Consider the following 16,555-nt stretch of genomic DNA (forward strand, 5'->3'; position numbering starts at 1 on the left):
TACCAATTTTGTTCAAATAAAAGCCCTGGGGTCAAAATTGGCCCCGCCCCAGGGGGTCATTGATTTTCCCTATATGCATATAGTAAAAACTTAAAAAACTTCTTTTAAAGAACCCAAAGAGCTAGGGCTAAGATATTTAGCATGAAACATGTTCTAATGGATGTCTACTAAGTTTGTTCAAATAAAAGCCCTGGGGTCAAAATTGGCCCCACCCAGGGGGTCATTGATTTTCCTTATATACGTATAGCAAAAACTTAAAAAATCTTTTTTGAAAAAAAAAACAAATAGCTAAGGTTTAGATACTAAGCATGAAACATCTTCTAGTGAGTGTCTACCAAGTTTGTTCAAATAAAAGCCCTGGGATCAAAATTGGCCCGTCTCGGGGGTCATTCATTTTCCTTATATGTGTATAACAAAAAATTTAAAAATCTTCTTTGAAAAAACTCAAATAGCTAGAGTTTAGATATTAAGCATGAAGCATCTTCTAGTGAGTGTCTACAAAGTTTGTTCAAATAAAAGTCCTGGGGTCAAAATTGGCCCCGCCACGGGGGACATTGATTTTCCTTATATCATACAGTGTATAGCAAAATCTTAAAAATTCTCTTTGAAAAAACCCAAATAGCTAGAGTTTAGATATAGAGCATGAAACATTTGCTAGTAAGTGTCTACAAAGATTGTTCAAATAAAAGCCCTGGGGTCAAAACTGGCCCTGCCCCAGGTGTGTCATTGTTTTTAACTATATGTGTAAAGAAAAAACATGAAAAAATCCTCTTTTAAAAAACCCAACGAGCTAGACCTTAGATGTTTTGCATGAAACATTTTCTAATGGGTGTCTACCAAGTTTGTTCAAATAAAAGCCCTGGGGTTTATACTGGCCCGCTCCAGGGGCCTTTATACAGGTGAGCGACTTCAGGGCCATCATGGCCCTCTTGTTTACTTTCCTATTTAGCCATTTTAGCGTTAATTGTTTCCAAATATCAAAAGGCTGGGGCCTTTTTCCAATCAAGTGACCTAATGCCTCTAGTTTCTTAACATTATAAGTGTTGCTTTTTGTATTTCAGGAACGTGTACATGTTAAAGATCCCCCAGATGTCTACCTCACAAAACTACGCACATATTTGGATCCGAGGTCAACACGCAGCACAAAGGTATATATCACTAATACGTAACTCCTTGATAAAATACCGTCACTGTGAAGAACCTTGTTTTATACGTTTTCTAGTCTTACTGTATTGTTTTAAATGGAGCTTGTGTTTGAAAAACAATTGCGTTTTTAGATTTGTTTAATACCCACGTTTCGCTGTGCAGACCTATTTGTTATTAAACAATTTATACAATATATTCTGCCGCTAGCTATTTTGAAATTGATCAAATGATATTGAATTGCTAAACAGTTCTGTTAATAAGAGATCAAGAAGTTTGATTTCCAGTGATTTTATTGGAATTTAAAATTGCTCTTTGACCTTCCTCAGAAAAAAAAAACATTACAAATTAATATTGTAGATGTACCGTTGACTTTTTCAAATTTAAAAGGGAATTTTTTTAGAAAAATCGCTTAACTTCTTGATACCTTGGCAACAGTCTCAATGTTTTTTATCACATTTTGACAAGCTTTAGATCACATTAGGGAAACTGTTAATTAAATGAACTTATATCACATGACATCGCTTGTTTTCCATGTAATATAACTATTTTCTTATTTGTGTATTTATAATTTTTATTGCCATTTTTGCTTATATGACATTTCATGAGAAAAAAAGTGTACATAGGCACACTTTAATTAAGTACGTCGAAAATTTATTTTCATTAATTTCAATGAGTTAAGTCATGTGATAAAAAGAATCTGACACATGAATTGTGATATAATATGAAATTTTATTAAACTCATGCAAGAAAATGATTCTCGCTTTATAACAATATCTTGAAATAGTTTAATAAAATTTTATATTATATGGTTGAAGAATTGTCTTTTATAGAGGAAATTTTTTACTTGCATAAATGTATTCCATTGTTCAGATACAGTATTGTTCTGGTACAGTTCATTTTTTTATTTAAAAACTTAAATACTTTAATTATAAAATTTCCCTTTTGTGTGCTGGTTTTTAACCTTTCACCTGCTGAATTTCTTAAATGGACAAGTTCAACAATTTTACATTTTTGGAACTGTCCATTATCAATTATGGGGATATCAAGATGAAAAATTAAAAGTTAAATCAGCCAATAGAACTTGAGCCTGGTCAGACTGCACAGATGGTGCACGCTGGCCTGACTCTATACTGGTTGCAAAGGCCAACACTTTTGTCCCAGCAGGTGAAGGGTTCATAAATATAAAAGCTATTCAATGAGCTGCTTTTGCTAAAAAAAGCACTGACCTTTCGTTTTATGTGCTTTAAATGCACATCACATAGCTATTGATTGTTTTCTATGAAAGCAAATGGACCCATCCATGACTCAGCAAAATTTTCATACGATGGCACAAGATAGACTCATACTTTTACTTTTATAGAAGGAAATCATGGGTCTAAACATTTTCTGATACTATGCATTGACCATACATAAATATAAGAAAAATTAATATTTTCCATTTCCTCTATTATATTGCCAAGATGTCGCACATGTGATGGGTCCATTTATAAAACCTTGCAGAACTTTTAAACTTCAAATATTAATATACATTTTGACGCTTTTTATGTGCATTGGTAGATTTCACGAAAGGTAACATAAAATAAAATCTCACCACTGTGTGTAACCTACTGTACCAACCATTTAAGCTTGGTGTGTGACCATATTATGATATTAATGGTAAACTTGAAGATGCTTACTGCAGTCAATTTGTGTTGTTCCCCACCCCCGTCACCTCCCTCATTTTCTCCCCCATGTTTTAGCAGAATTTTGTTTTCATATTCATTAGAAATAGTTTTCTCTGTAATATGACAGGATTTTGATCAAAGAATGCAACTTCTAACAATTTAAGATAAATAACCGCATTTCTATCAATGATCGCAAGTTTTTTCAAACAATCCAAGCTTTATGACATAGCATTTCTATCAAAGGTGGCAACTTTTTCAAACAATCCAAGGTTTTTTACATAGCATTTCTATTGAAGGTCACAACTTTTTTTAAACAACCCGAGATATAATGACATAGCATTCCTATGAGAGGTCACAATTTTTTTTCAAACAATGTGAGATATACATGTGTGACATAGCATTTCTATCAAAGGTCGTCACTTTTTCCAAACAATCTGAGATATTTGACATAGCATTCCTATTGATCAAACAATCCGAGATATATGACATAGCATTTCTATGAGAGGTCGCAAGTTTTTTTCAAACAATCTGAGATATACATGTATGACATAGCATTTCTATCAAAGGTCGTAAATTTCAAACAATCCGAGATATATGACATAGCCTATCTAAGGTTGCAAGTTTTTCGAACAATCTGACATAGTATAAAAACTAACTAAATTTTTTCGGCGAGGAAATATCCGGTTATTATCATATCATAGTCTTTTATATTGATTCAAAGAAATTATTTATTCTGGACTTGGTTACAGAATCTGCAGACCTTGTTTTTATTATATTAAAAAAATTGATTATTGTTTAGTAGAAGATTTATTGAATTATAATCAGACAAGTACATAATGGAATATGTTATATGTTATAAATTGGTTTTTGCAATTTACTTAAGATGCTGATCTGAATGTCAACTCTGGTATTTCAGACAAGAGTGCCCCCCATCAGTGTCTGATATAATGTAGGAAATTAGTTTCATATGTTTTCCTTTTAACCTGTTTTGATACACGCAGACCTGTAAGTTTAGAGACAATTATTATATAGGAGTTTATACGTATTGTCACTTGCCAAAAAACTTTTTCCCCCTCTCTTTTCAATCTTTTTAAAGAAAATTTCATGCACTTCAGATAATTTAAACTATATATTTAATTAGAATTTGAAACTGCGATGACAGTTTGCAAATTTGATCTAAAACATAGCTACAGTCAACCCTGCAAACAAAAGGCTATCATTAAGGGAAAAAACTGAACGTGGCTTTTATAGACAAGTGGTCTTTATTTAGAGGTAAGGACCGCCTCCGTGGTCGAGGGGTTAGAGTCGATGACTTCTAATCCAGTTACCTCTCTGGCGTGGGTTCAATCCCCGGGAGATGCTTTGGTAGTTTAGCACGGAGGAAGGTAGTCTAGTACTGGTGTAACTCTCCAGGAATGATGGTTAGGAAACTACCGGCCTGTATGACTGAAATACTGTTGGGAAAAGGCGTAAAATGAAACAAACAAACAAACAATTTAGAGGTAATTTGATCAACTTAATTAAGGAAAGGTTTGTCAAAAAAGTGGTCTTTATACATAGGGTGGTATTTATTTGAGGATGGTCTGAGTCACAGGTTTGACTGCACTATGTTTTTTAAACCACATTGAATTTTTATTGGGATACAAATTGACTGCATTATGACATCTCAAGTTTATGCTTTATTATTATATGATATATTTATATATATAAGTGATGGTTTTGCCAACAGGGTTTTTTGGTGATCCTTGCATGGTCATATATTGCTTTAGTCAGGGTCTCTTTAAAGGGAGGGTTTCTTGTCATAGATATATTTAAGATTTTTGCAATTTTATGTTTTTTTACTTCCCAGTAAGTTTTCAAAATTCAAAAAAATTGCTGATCAACTGACATCTTCATATGTTTAATTACATATTTAATTTATATCTTGATGTATCATTATTTATATTTAAATATATTTACAACAATAATAATTATATGACTTGATGAAAATTAAGAATGATAATTTAAGAATGATAATGATGATGTAAGAATGATAATTATTTATATTTATACATATTTACAACAATAATGTATGACATGGTGATAATTAAAGAATGATAATTTAAGAATGGTTATGATAATTTAACAATGATAATTTAAGAATGATAATTATATGTATATGATACGCATGACATCTGTTTATTTATTGTATTTGTAATTGTTTAATTTGAATTGTTACTAATTTAGGTGTGTTCATATGCTAAGATTCTAATTATCTTAATATTATTATTATACATATATGATACTGTGTGTAAACACATAATTTAACTTAATTGCATGAGATGAATTCAGCAACTGTTTGCTGACCTGTCATGTATTATGGGTGTATCCATTATCCAGGCTGAATAAGTTTTAAAGGAGCACACCCTTTAAATTATAAGGAGTGTAAAAATTTCGTTGAATAATTAAAAGCTTTGATAATGGCATTAATAAAATGTGTAACCAATTTTAAATATAATTCGAAATGAATAATTTAAATTTATTACTGTATAATGATTATATTTTAAGAAGTTTATAATAAATATCTCGGCTAAATTATTGTTTAAACTGTGTAATAAAATGTTTTCTGAATCCGAAGTTAAAAAAACAACCAAACAACAAAGGTATGCTCCTTTAAAATATCAGACATCATAAAACTTAAAGATAGTTCATAATTTTGTTATTATTATTGCCAAGACTCCATGGGATTCTAATAGCGCAATTTGAATTGTTTTTCTGTCCTTGAATTAAAATGGGAACTAAATTATGAGTTTATATGATTTCTAATGATTATAATTCCTAGATTATGTCTAAAATTCAAATCCTGCACATTTGTTTTTATTATTATATTGGCATAAAATTTGGCAGTTGTTTAAAGTGAACATCGACTATAAAAAATTTTATTAAGGAGAGCATGAACTTTAAGGATGAGTAAAGGAATTGTTATTCACCTAAATTTTATGTTCCCTCACAACCACAAAATACACCATAAAAAATTCAAATTATGAATTGGTTCAATAACAATATTATCAATATCTCATTGCACTTGGCGCGGTTAACTTTTAAAGTAAAAACCCTACACTGTACACTTAAGGCAAATTAATGAGTACTCCCTGATACTGTAGCAAGTGCTTGTTTGATTGCTTACACTTAATGCTTTTTTTTTCTGAACAGCCGTTTAGCGAAAGTTGGAGGGGGGGGGAGTGTGGGGGATGTAAACAAGTATATGGGAATGTTGGTTTGAGTGTGTTTTGCTTGTTACGCTTACAATGTATGAATGATGAATGAATATATAAATATATATTTACACTGCTTGTATTGTAGGGTGTTCGGCAGAGTCGACATAGAATGTCTTTTGTAAGGCTTTATAGCAAAGATCTGTAGATCTACACATATATAATATATAACACAACTCACTCGAATGTTTGTAGTCTCACTAACACTGGCATTATTCTGAGGGCTCAAAACGCAACACATCTTTCTGATTTGATATACTTGATGGTTACTACCCTACTGAAATTGTATAATGAATGTATTATTTGCAGGAACGTCCGTGGCCGAGTGGTTCTTATAAGGACTTATACTCAATCAAACTACTTGCCTCTCAACGCTGTAGGATTTAGCTACTTTGGATTCTTTCATGTGAGAAAGCTGTCCAGTTAGCTTACGGAACGACACATCTTTAAATTCTTTCAAAAGCTATCCAGTTAGCTTACGGAATGTCAGTGGTTCTACTCAAGGGCCTGAAATAATGGTAGCTTACAGTTTTACTACTCAAGTGTGTGATTAACTGGTTACATTAAGACAAATTATTTCCTTTGCGATATAGCTCTGTTTAAATGATGACAATGAATAGATTTATATCCGGCTGCTTCAGAGCTTATGCCAATCGATTCTAGAATCTTCATTATGTGATTTCAATATGAAACATTTCGTTACAAGAAACTTTTTGTTATAAACATACCGAGTGTGAATATTAAATGGTAGCATATATCAACAGTAATAAAGATAGTTATGTGTTGAGCCCTCAAATCTAATGTAACTCACTATTAATATCATACCATGCTATAACCATGAAATTCACCTTTATATGTAGATATAGAACTTTTAAGATTCTCTTTAAGCCTTTATTATCTTTATATAAAAGTCAACCTCACTGTTTTATAGATGTATTTTTTTTGTATCGCAATAATTATATGAAATAGACATGCACAAAATAGAATTCTCTCCACTGTAACACATTTGTATATCATTCTGTAAATAGTTATATTATATACCACCACACTGTGATCAAACCATTCTTTTATCATATATATAATAATATACACCCATTTCCTACTTTAAATTCATATGACAGGACTGATTGTGCAGATCATCCATTGTATATTACTTTCCAGTTTTAACAATTTCTACCTAAAATTGTCACCTTATTATGCAGTAACAGGTTAACTCCTATAACATTATATAAGAAGTTAACCCGCCTACTTCGCTAAGGTGACGAAATAATATTTATACACAAGTAATTTGTTACGAGTCTGTTCCTTAACTCTAGGCTTAGTGCTGCGAATAAGGTAGAGTTTGTTCATGCAATGTCTACATGGTGTTTTTTTTGTGTGTGAAAAATAACAAGGATATATGTCCAACTTACTGTAGGGGACCGGGGTTCATTAACCATATGGTTTTTACCATCTGTCTGTTCAAATAGTAGAGTTATGATAGTCTAGTGCATTTGAGACCATAACTCAACAGTCAACCACCTTTCTTATAATATTGGTCGCTTAAGACAGGTTGCACTGTATTGGTTGTTGTCTAATACCATCATGATCACCAGGTGGAAATATATAAGAGTACAGCACACATGTATGTAATGAGGCTGACATTTATAATTCTATAATGATGCTATTAAAGTTTAATTAACATAATACAACATGGCTTGTATGGGGATAGTATCTGGTCTCGAATTTCTGTAATGTTTACTTTTATATACCCCTTTGATGAATAGTTAGATAAGGGAATTTCATGGTGTAATCACTTTGCAATATGATCCTGCAATTAGGACTTAGTAAAATTTTACTTAAATTCACCTGGCGAGGTTTTTAAGTCACCCGTCATTTATTGATGCAGAATATAGAGACTAAGTTTAAATTTACATCTGGATATAGATCTATATCCTCTTTATGATTTTCAGATGTTACATAATATTATGTTGATTTACAAAACAAATTCCTATGTTTATGATTCACGACAGCTATTATATTAAGATTTTTATTTTTCAAGGAAGTGAATTTCTGTTTCAAAAGCAAAACTGAAAAGAATTTAAATAAGTTTTATAGAAAAGTCCTTAATACAAAATGCTGTGGGATATGATTTACTGCATTTACAGTACTATGTATAGTGAGATATAGAGGATATTTGTTTAGTTCAGTGTAAGATCGGAATATATTTCACCGAGTGAGCACCAAAAGGTATATTTCACGAGTGGCGCAGCCACGAGTGAAATATGAACTTTTGGTGTTCACAAGGTGAAATATATTTCGATCTTACACTAAACTAAATAAATTTTCTTTTTAATATTATATGCAAAGAAACGTTTTAAAAAGACATTAAACCTAATACTGAATGAAAAGCACGCCAAATAATAATACAACGTGACGTCATTTATGAAGTCATGTCATTAAGTTGGTACCCAGTTCTGTGCACGCTGGTATTTCACTGAAACAACGTAAGGGGCTTAAATTCAAAACAGTGAAATTATCAAATTGGTAATTTCACTGTTTCAAACAGTGAAATTACCAGTTTTAAATCACTGATATATTTCTATAAACCACCGAAAAGCATGTAATAAAAAGGGATATGTTTTAAGTGCATTAACAAGATTACATTTAAGAAAATTTAGTAGTTTAGTTCTTTAGTGAATTTTTAGGATGTTAAATTCTGAATTTCTATATAGTTGTCCCCCTTTCTTTTTTTCTACATAGTTGGTAAATTGATTTCTACATAGTTGTCCCCCTTTTCTTGTTTTCCACATAATTGTTGAATTGTTTTCTAGAGAGTTGTCCCCCTTTTCTTGTTTTCAACAGTTTTTAGCTCGACTTTTCTATGAAAAGGGGAGCTATCCTACTCGCCCCGGCGTCGGCGTCGGCGTTGGCGTCACACCTTGGTTAAGTTTTTCGTACCACCCCACTTTATTTCAGAAGTATTACAAGTATGGCTTTGAAACTTACCATACTTGTTCACCATCATAACCTCCATCTACAGACAAGAGTACATAACTCTGTCAAGGTTTTTGACAGAATTATGGCCCTTTTTTGACTTAGAAAGTGTATTGAGCTTGGTTAAGTTTTTTGTACCACCTCACTTTATTTCAAAACCATTGGAGGTATTGCTTTGAAACTGACCATACTTGTTTACCATCACGACCTTCATCAACAGACAAGAGGACATAACTCTGTCAAGGTTTTTGACAGAATTATGCCCCTTTTTGACTTAGAAAATACATTGAATATGGGTAAAATCCACTTATTGCCTTAACCCTTTGAGATATTGCTTTGAAACTTTTAATGCTATTTCACATCATTACCCCCATCTGTACGCAAGAGAAGGTAACTCTGTCAAGGATTTGTTTTAAAAATTAAGGCCTTTTATCGACTTAGAATCTTGGTTAAGTTTTTAGTACCAGTCCACTTTTTGACTGAACTGTTTGAGATATTAATTTGAAAGTTGGAATACTTGTTTACAATCATGATTCCCAAACATGTCCAGGAGAAGGTAATTCTGTCAAAGATTTTATTTGAATTATGGCCCTTAACTGTCAATGTTTTGTATTATAGGCAAGCACTAAAAAACTTAAAAAATCTAAAAAAATTCATTCCTATCCACTTGTTCACTTTACCATAAATTATGTCATATAAACATTGCTGTAATATTCAAGGGTATCAAACAACTAGTTCACTTTAAAAATACAGAGATTCTTGTATTGCCTTTTACTGCAAAAACTTTTTTTATTGGCAAGCAATAAAAAAGTCGAGCGCGCTGTCTTACGGACAGCTCTTGTTAAATAGTTTTCTACATAGTTGTCCCCCTTTATCATATGATTATCGACATATTAATAACTAAATGCTTTTAGTTTAAGAGAATCTGAGTTAATTGTAACCTTTTTAGTATTCTTAACATATAGAATTTTGTGCTTTGAGGCATTCTGCAGTCATGATTAAATGAAATTTTAGAATATTTAACCACTTGGAAAGGGGAGATTACTAACCCAAAACCACCCTTTAGGATGTTGTTCCAATGTCCTTAAAACTTTGGCAGATTTCTGAATTGTTTAATATTGTTTTGTTTGTTAAAGGTGAAGGATATTACTAAATCAAAAACTTGTTTTGTTTGTTTTGGTACATGGAAATTACTTTAAAACTAATACAAAAAATTTTATCACGTTTTCTATGCTCTTCAACATTCTTGTTTTCGTTAATTTTTACTTGACTCATGTTTGACATTGTTAAACATAACTTTTTGCTAACACAATGTCAAAGGCATATATTCCCACTTACACTTGCTGCAAATAAGTTTATAGAAATACCTTTGTTACATACATTTATATAAACATTTCTTAGACTATAACATAAGTAACATACCTTTAATTATCATGGAGTTTCAGTTATGTATAAATAGCTGGAAGAAATCAGTTAATTACACAATAAATAGATCTTTTATACCCGATGCATGATTTTGTACTCGATTATTTAATTTTCAACCTTTTTTTTGCAGCTTCTCTCACTGTTTATTATCTTATTCTTAATAATGAAGATGAGTCATTAATCTTTTGCAGAGCATTAAATTTCATGAGTTTAGCAAATGAAAAAGAAAAATCCAGCTCTATTTCCGGAGCATGCATGCTGTTAGAAGAATACTGGTTCATTGTGCAATTGTATATTTTTACAATGAAATGAATGTTAAATAAATTTCATAGAATGATCATGAAAATTAGTGCCCCATGTTGATTAATGATATATCATTGTACTGTATTGTATCCAATAAACGCTCCAGTCTATATATATACATGGGTACAAGTTTTCAGGCATTTGCCAGAAGTTCAGGTTTTTTATCCTCCCTTAGAGTACTGTGTAGAAAACCTATTGAAATAATAACATTATTCAGAATTTTCAGGTTTTCTCACAGTTTGAACTTGTACTCATGCTAAAAGCTGGTTACAGTACACCGGATTAAACAGTATAAGTCTATAGAGACCTTTGATAACTTATTCCAATTATTGAATATTATATTAGCAATTATCAGTATATAACAAACTCTATTGTCAAAGACTTTCAAATAAAACCGTACAAATTCTATGAAAAGGCATAATTATGTAATGCTTTGACTTAGGAGCGTTCATTAGAGACAATACGGTACTGTATAAATCTGTTATTATTATTCACATATTATAATCATATTGCAATAATTATCATAATGTATATCATATTCATGTTTATAATCGTGTAATAATATAAATTAATGTACATTAACTTAATATATCATTCAGTTATCAAGTCTAGTGGTAAGAAAGGAATGTACATATTTCAATAAAAGAAATTTTCCTTTAATATTGTTTAATATGTAATTAGAGTGTAGTTAAATAATTGGAATGCCATAAATTAGAATAAACAGACCATAAGGCAGTAGCCACCTTATAATCAGTTCATCTATCATCCTTGCTATTTAATCTACCTGCTCACGATTGATGGCAATATTGAATATATATACGATTGTCATTGTCAATATAATGATGTTGTTTTTTGAAGCTCACCTGAGGTGGGTTATCTAAGACCATCATGGCTCTCTTGTTTGAACAATTGAATATAATTAATATAATTATAAAAAATCCATTGTCAAGTACAGTATAATTATGTTGTTTTTTAAGTTCACCCGAGGCAGGCATTTTTTAAGCTCACACGAGGCGGGTGATCTTAGGCCATCATGGCTCTCGTGTTAAAACAATTTATTATATACAAATTTAATTGTTAATATCATTATGTAATGTTGCTTTTGAAGCTCCCCCAAAGTGGGTGATCTAAGGCCATTGTGGCTCTCTTGTCAAACAAAAGAAAACGATAGGAAAAGATAATAAAGTAATATCTTCAATGTGCTATCAATTGTTGGCAAAATTTAGATCTCCTGTTATTAATATAATTATTTAGAATGTTTCTTTGATATTCTGCAAATGTTGCTGTGTTGGATAAGTGATTTGTGCTATAAAGTTATGGTTGCATAGTATTAGTATCTAAAATTAAAGGTTTTAAATGATGTATCAGAGTAAAATGCCTCTTATAGACTTAGGTCATTGAGTTGAGGGGGTGGGGGAAGTGAAGAGAATTTGTACTTTTTGTTATGTTTTGATGGCCTTGTTTTAGGCACCATAAACATGATTTGAAGTCCCAAATTTTGCTGTGGGTGTTGGGGGGACCTGAGGTTAATGAGTGCCTGGTGCATTAGCAGAACTTGAATTGATCCGTTATGTCTTGTCTAAAATGCTTGTTAAGAAAGTATGAAGTACTTTCTTCATGCTATATTTCTTTAATGGACTTGTCAAGCTTCCATTTTTGGAACTGTCCATTTTCAATTTTTGGGGATATCAAGATGAAAACTTAAGTCAACCTACAGTAATATATAGAGCCTGGTCAGACGGCATGGAAGTGCAGGCTGGCCTGGCCCTGTATGGGTGTCAATGGCTTGAACCCTTTTTGATATGGCAGGTTAAGCTTTTAGCATTTTGTTTATTTTATGTATTTATCAGATGATCACAATGTAAACAGCAACATTTCAGAATATATATATGTAGAGCGATTTATATATCCTATTCACGTTTCATTTAATTTTCCTTATTATTTACTTTATTTTTTTCTTCTTTTTCTTAACACATGCATTATTAATAAGCCTCAGCCTTGAGTTAATTTCCTTATTTACAAGACAGAGAAAATTTGTACATGATTTGGCTAAAGTTTGATTTTTGAGTACAAAATAATAAATTGATGATTTCATGTTTAACATAAATAATTTTTTTGCTTTATAGGTGTTTTGCAAAATTGTGCAATAGCTAATAAGTTCAATGTTTCGGTGGATATGGGCTTCAATGGCAGCTTGCTTATAAGGGTGCAAATTCTCAGAATTGGGGAGTGACTGAGAAGACTTCCAAGTGGAGTTGGGGGATTGGTACGAATGGGTTTTTGGGGGGTTGGGTCTGTATGATATTTTAGGAGCACAATTTAATCGGCTTTTCACCATTTCCATGTTTAGGTGTTGAGTTTTGCTAAGGCCAGTGCTAAGGGGCGTGGAGTCGGTAACTTGCACTTTCCTGTACCATCCATGAACAAACATTTTCAATATTGTTGTTTTTGGCATTCTTTATGGATTCCATTTTGCTCCACCCTATTGTCTGCTGATACTGTAATTGTGTGTTGAAAGTAAAGAAGTTTGTTTTTATTTAGATTATAATATATAGAGAGAAACAAAGCAGGTTTGGAGAACAGAATTTGCCCAATGTTATGTTTTTGGTCTGTTATCTTCTAATACCAGCTCTGCCTGGAAAGAAATTAAAAAACCATTAATACCTGTCTATGTAAATCATAATGTTGTTTTGAACAGTTGTTAAGATAAAACCACTGATTTCCTATATCTCTGTGAATTCCAGTCAGTGATAATCTTAGGCCACCAGTACTCACAGCTGAAAGGAAGACACTTCACTATTGGCATTGTAGATAAGGGGGAACACAGTGGTATGCTTAGGTTACATTGTCTGACCACAAATAATTACTGGAAGCGAGTTTGATCCCCCCAACTTTCAATAACCAGTATTACTTACTGTTACAAGTCTTTTATATTAAACTTTAAAATGGAACTTTATAATCTTTTAAAGTTATTGAACCTAGTAGCCTCAACAAGTGACCAAATTTTAGCCAGAGGCCTTTTCCGAAGAGAGCTAGAAATGTCCCTCAGGGTAGGGGTGTTAGGGTCGGGAATAGTTGTTTGGGTTGGGGTATGGTGGGCTGTGTTGCTTAGCTTTGGGAGGGGGGATAAATGGAGGCAGATGTCTCTTTAAAGATGTATATTAAATCTCTCATGATGCATAATTATGGAGAAGCAGAATATGAACTTTATACTTACTAGCTTTAATCATGTGGTTTATTTTCTCTGCCTTTTGATTCACAGCAGTATAAACTTTCACTAAGATATTTTTTTATATTTTTCCAACAAGGAAATGCTTAATTGGTGTTTTAAGAGTTTGTTGATAGTTTATAAATCATGGGAGAGAAAAAAAAAGGAATCCTTGTTCTTTGCAGCAGATGTGTATTATGCATACAATGTATCCACTGGCAAGATGTGGGAGTATCGTAAATATTTCAGTGTTCTTCGCTTCACGTTTTAATACATACATTACATTTTGTATTTCTTCAGTTTTTTGTATATAATTATCAAAAAAAGCTATATGTTGCTGCAGAAATCTTTGAACGCCATACATGATTGTGTCTGTAATGTTTTTTTGATTGGTTTTCTTTGTTTTTTGTTTTGTTTTTTTTCTCCTGTGTATATTTAAATTATCATACATGTTGTTCTTATAATATAAACTGCTACTGTAATTAAATGCGAATTATTTTCATTCATTTCTAAGCTAAGAGTATACTCCCTATGCAGAAAATTTTGAGATTATGTACAATTAATGTTAGACATTACATGTTCCTGTAGATAAATCACTAAGTGATTCATTAATTAATGACACTATTTAGGTAGTGTCTTAAACAAATGAACAGTCTTTTGGCATTTTATGACCCAGAGGTTAAAGGTTAAGGTCGAAAGGTTGCTAAATGTAAGGGACATGATTATGTCTGACCTAAAAATATTTGCTTCTTAAGGGAAATACAGGTATAAAAATTTTCATGATTCTCCCACAAGAAAACTAATGGTCATTTGTTTCTAACCACTGATTCAGAACTCATGTGGGATTAGTAGTGTGTCACTAGCACCGAAATTGGCAATTACTGTGGTTAGTCTTCCAGGAAAGCCAGTTTTGTGGACCGACTGCTGAGAGTCCAAAATGTGTTAAAATTGTTTTAAATTTCGAATAAATGAACATAAAACTTCAGCCTTAACCTTGTTATCATGGTCTTAAGAACGGTCATAATAAAAAAAATTGAGCTATGACAAATTTTAATGAATAATCAGTTTTTAACTGCAGTAAGATCATATTCACGGAAATAAATTATGTAAACATGACATTTTGCATCCTCATTATTCATGGGATGTTTTTCTTCAGGATTAAAATGCATTCTTACATTAGTAATTATTATACAGCATTTAAATAAACCTTAAAATTTAAGCCATCTTTTCAATGAAAATTATGATTTGGTCGTGATTGAAAGATGGAGAAGGGGTCATGGTCATTGTTTTGATTATTATTATTATCCCTAATCCATGAGGGTTTGATATCTGGTTGTGGATATGGACATCTTTCCTCAAATTAAGAAGCTATCCAGCCATATTGGATTATTTCTGATAACAGATATGTTATTTTGAGCTTACTGAAGTCTGAAATATTTGGTCTGTTAATGCCAGTAACAAGTAAAAAAGTCGCCCATATGACCTATAATTATATGTCAGTGTAACATATTGCAAGAAAACATCAAATAAATTGCACAAATAGCTTATGGGAAATAAGAATTTCGTATGTTGTATAATGACAGGGATTATTTGTCTGCGTATACTATAGTAAGAGGAGAAAAGTCAATGATTTAATTCAAATGAATTTATTGTTCAGATCTCATTTTATCTCATCTGTCCATCTGTATGTCTGTTGTCATCATTTTTCATTGTATGTATTCTTTATTATAAAATATCTTCAATCAAATGTCGAGACGCTAAGTCTTAGTTTGTTCCTTTCTTGTAAATGAGTACTCAAAATTCTGTCTCAAATGTCGAGACACTTAGTTTGTTCCTTTCTTGCAAATGATTGTTACTCAAAATTCTGTTAGGACACTTAAGTTACATCTCTGACTCAAATTGTTGGGAAATAGGCCCAAATATATTGTTTTTACATGCAAAAAAAAATTTATTTGAAAATTAAAAAAAGTTTCCTTCAATTGTTACTAACAGCTCTGTCTTTTGGAAGTCCTATTATTCTGCTGTAAATGCCTGGTAACAGAGACACTTTTTGTTTGGTTTCTTGCCAAAGTTTAGTTGCGTTTATGTTTATTAATTTTCCATGCCAGCTCCCAACAGTGTTCCTTTGTTTTGCAATATTCATGTTGGGTTGATTTTTTCTTTGCAATGCAATGCAATGCATGTTTTTAGTTGTGTTTTTTAATGTATGCACCATATTGATTTTGAAGAAAATAACCTAGGCAAGGCGCTATTTTCTGTTGGTTTTATTTATGATTATTCAGATTATGTTTTGTTCTATATTACACCACAAAACAATGGGCACTTTCTATACCTATGCAGTCTGAGTAACTTTTTTGCATGACAATTTGAAATGCAGTTTAAACCCCAAAAATGCCTTTGGTGTTATATTTTGATATTTAACCCTATGACTGTCCACATTAGATTTCTTTAAAAAATCAAAAAAAAAAAAAAAAAAAAAACAATTATGTGCAGCCTGGACCAAATGTCTATGGTTTGCTGCTAAAATGAAATTTTAAAGGAACTCTACTGAGGTCAAAAAGCCTTAATACGTGAAATTT

General features: G+C 31.7%; 1 protein-coding gene across 1 annotated transcript in view; it reads left to right on the forward strand.

Annotated features, from left to right (window-relative positions):
* Positions 1-1,061: 1,061 nt before the first annotated feature.
* LOC132718345 (formin-like protein) overlaps positions 1,062-16,555 on the forward strand; it is a gene marked incomplete at its 5' end in the record, with an annotated part of 45,014 nt that continues 29,520 nt past the window's right edge. Inside the window, 2 exon segments of the mRNA XM_060702044.1 lie at positions 1,062-1,148; positions 14,162-14,212. Of these exon segments, the coding sequence (XP_060558027.1) occupies positions 1,062-1,148; positions 14,162-14,212 (138 nt within the window).

The sequence above is a fragment of the Ruditapes philippinarum genome, unplaced genomic scaffold (assembly GCF_026571515.1).
Source record: "Ruditapes philippinarum isolate M1 unplaced genomic scaffold, ASM2657151v2 ctg9283_1_1_1_1, whole genome shotgun sequence".
In the NCBI taxonomy this organism is placed as follows: Eukaryota; Metazoa; Mollusca; class Bivalvia; order Venerida; family Veneridae; genus Ruditapes; species Ruditapes philippinarum.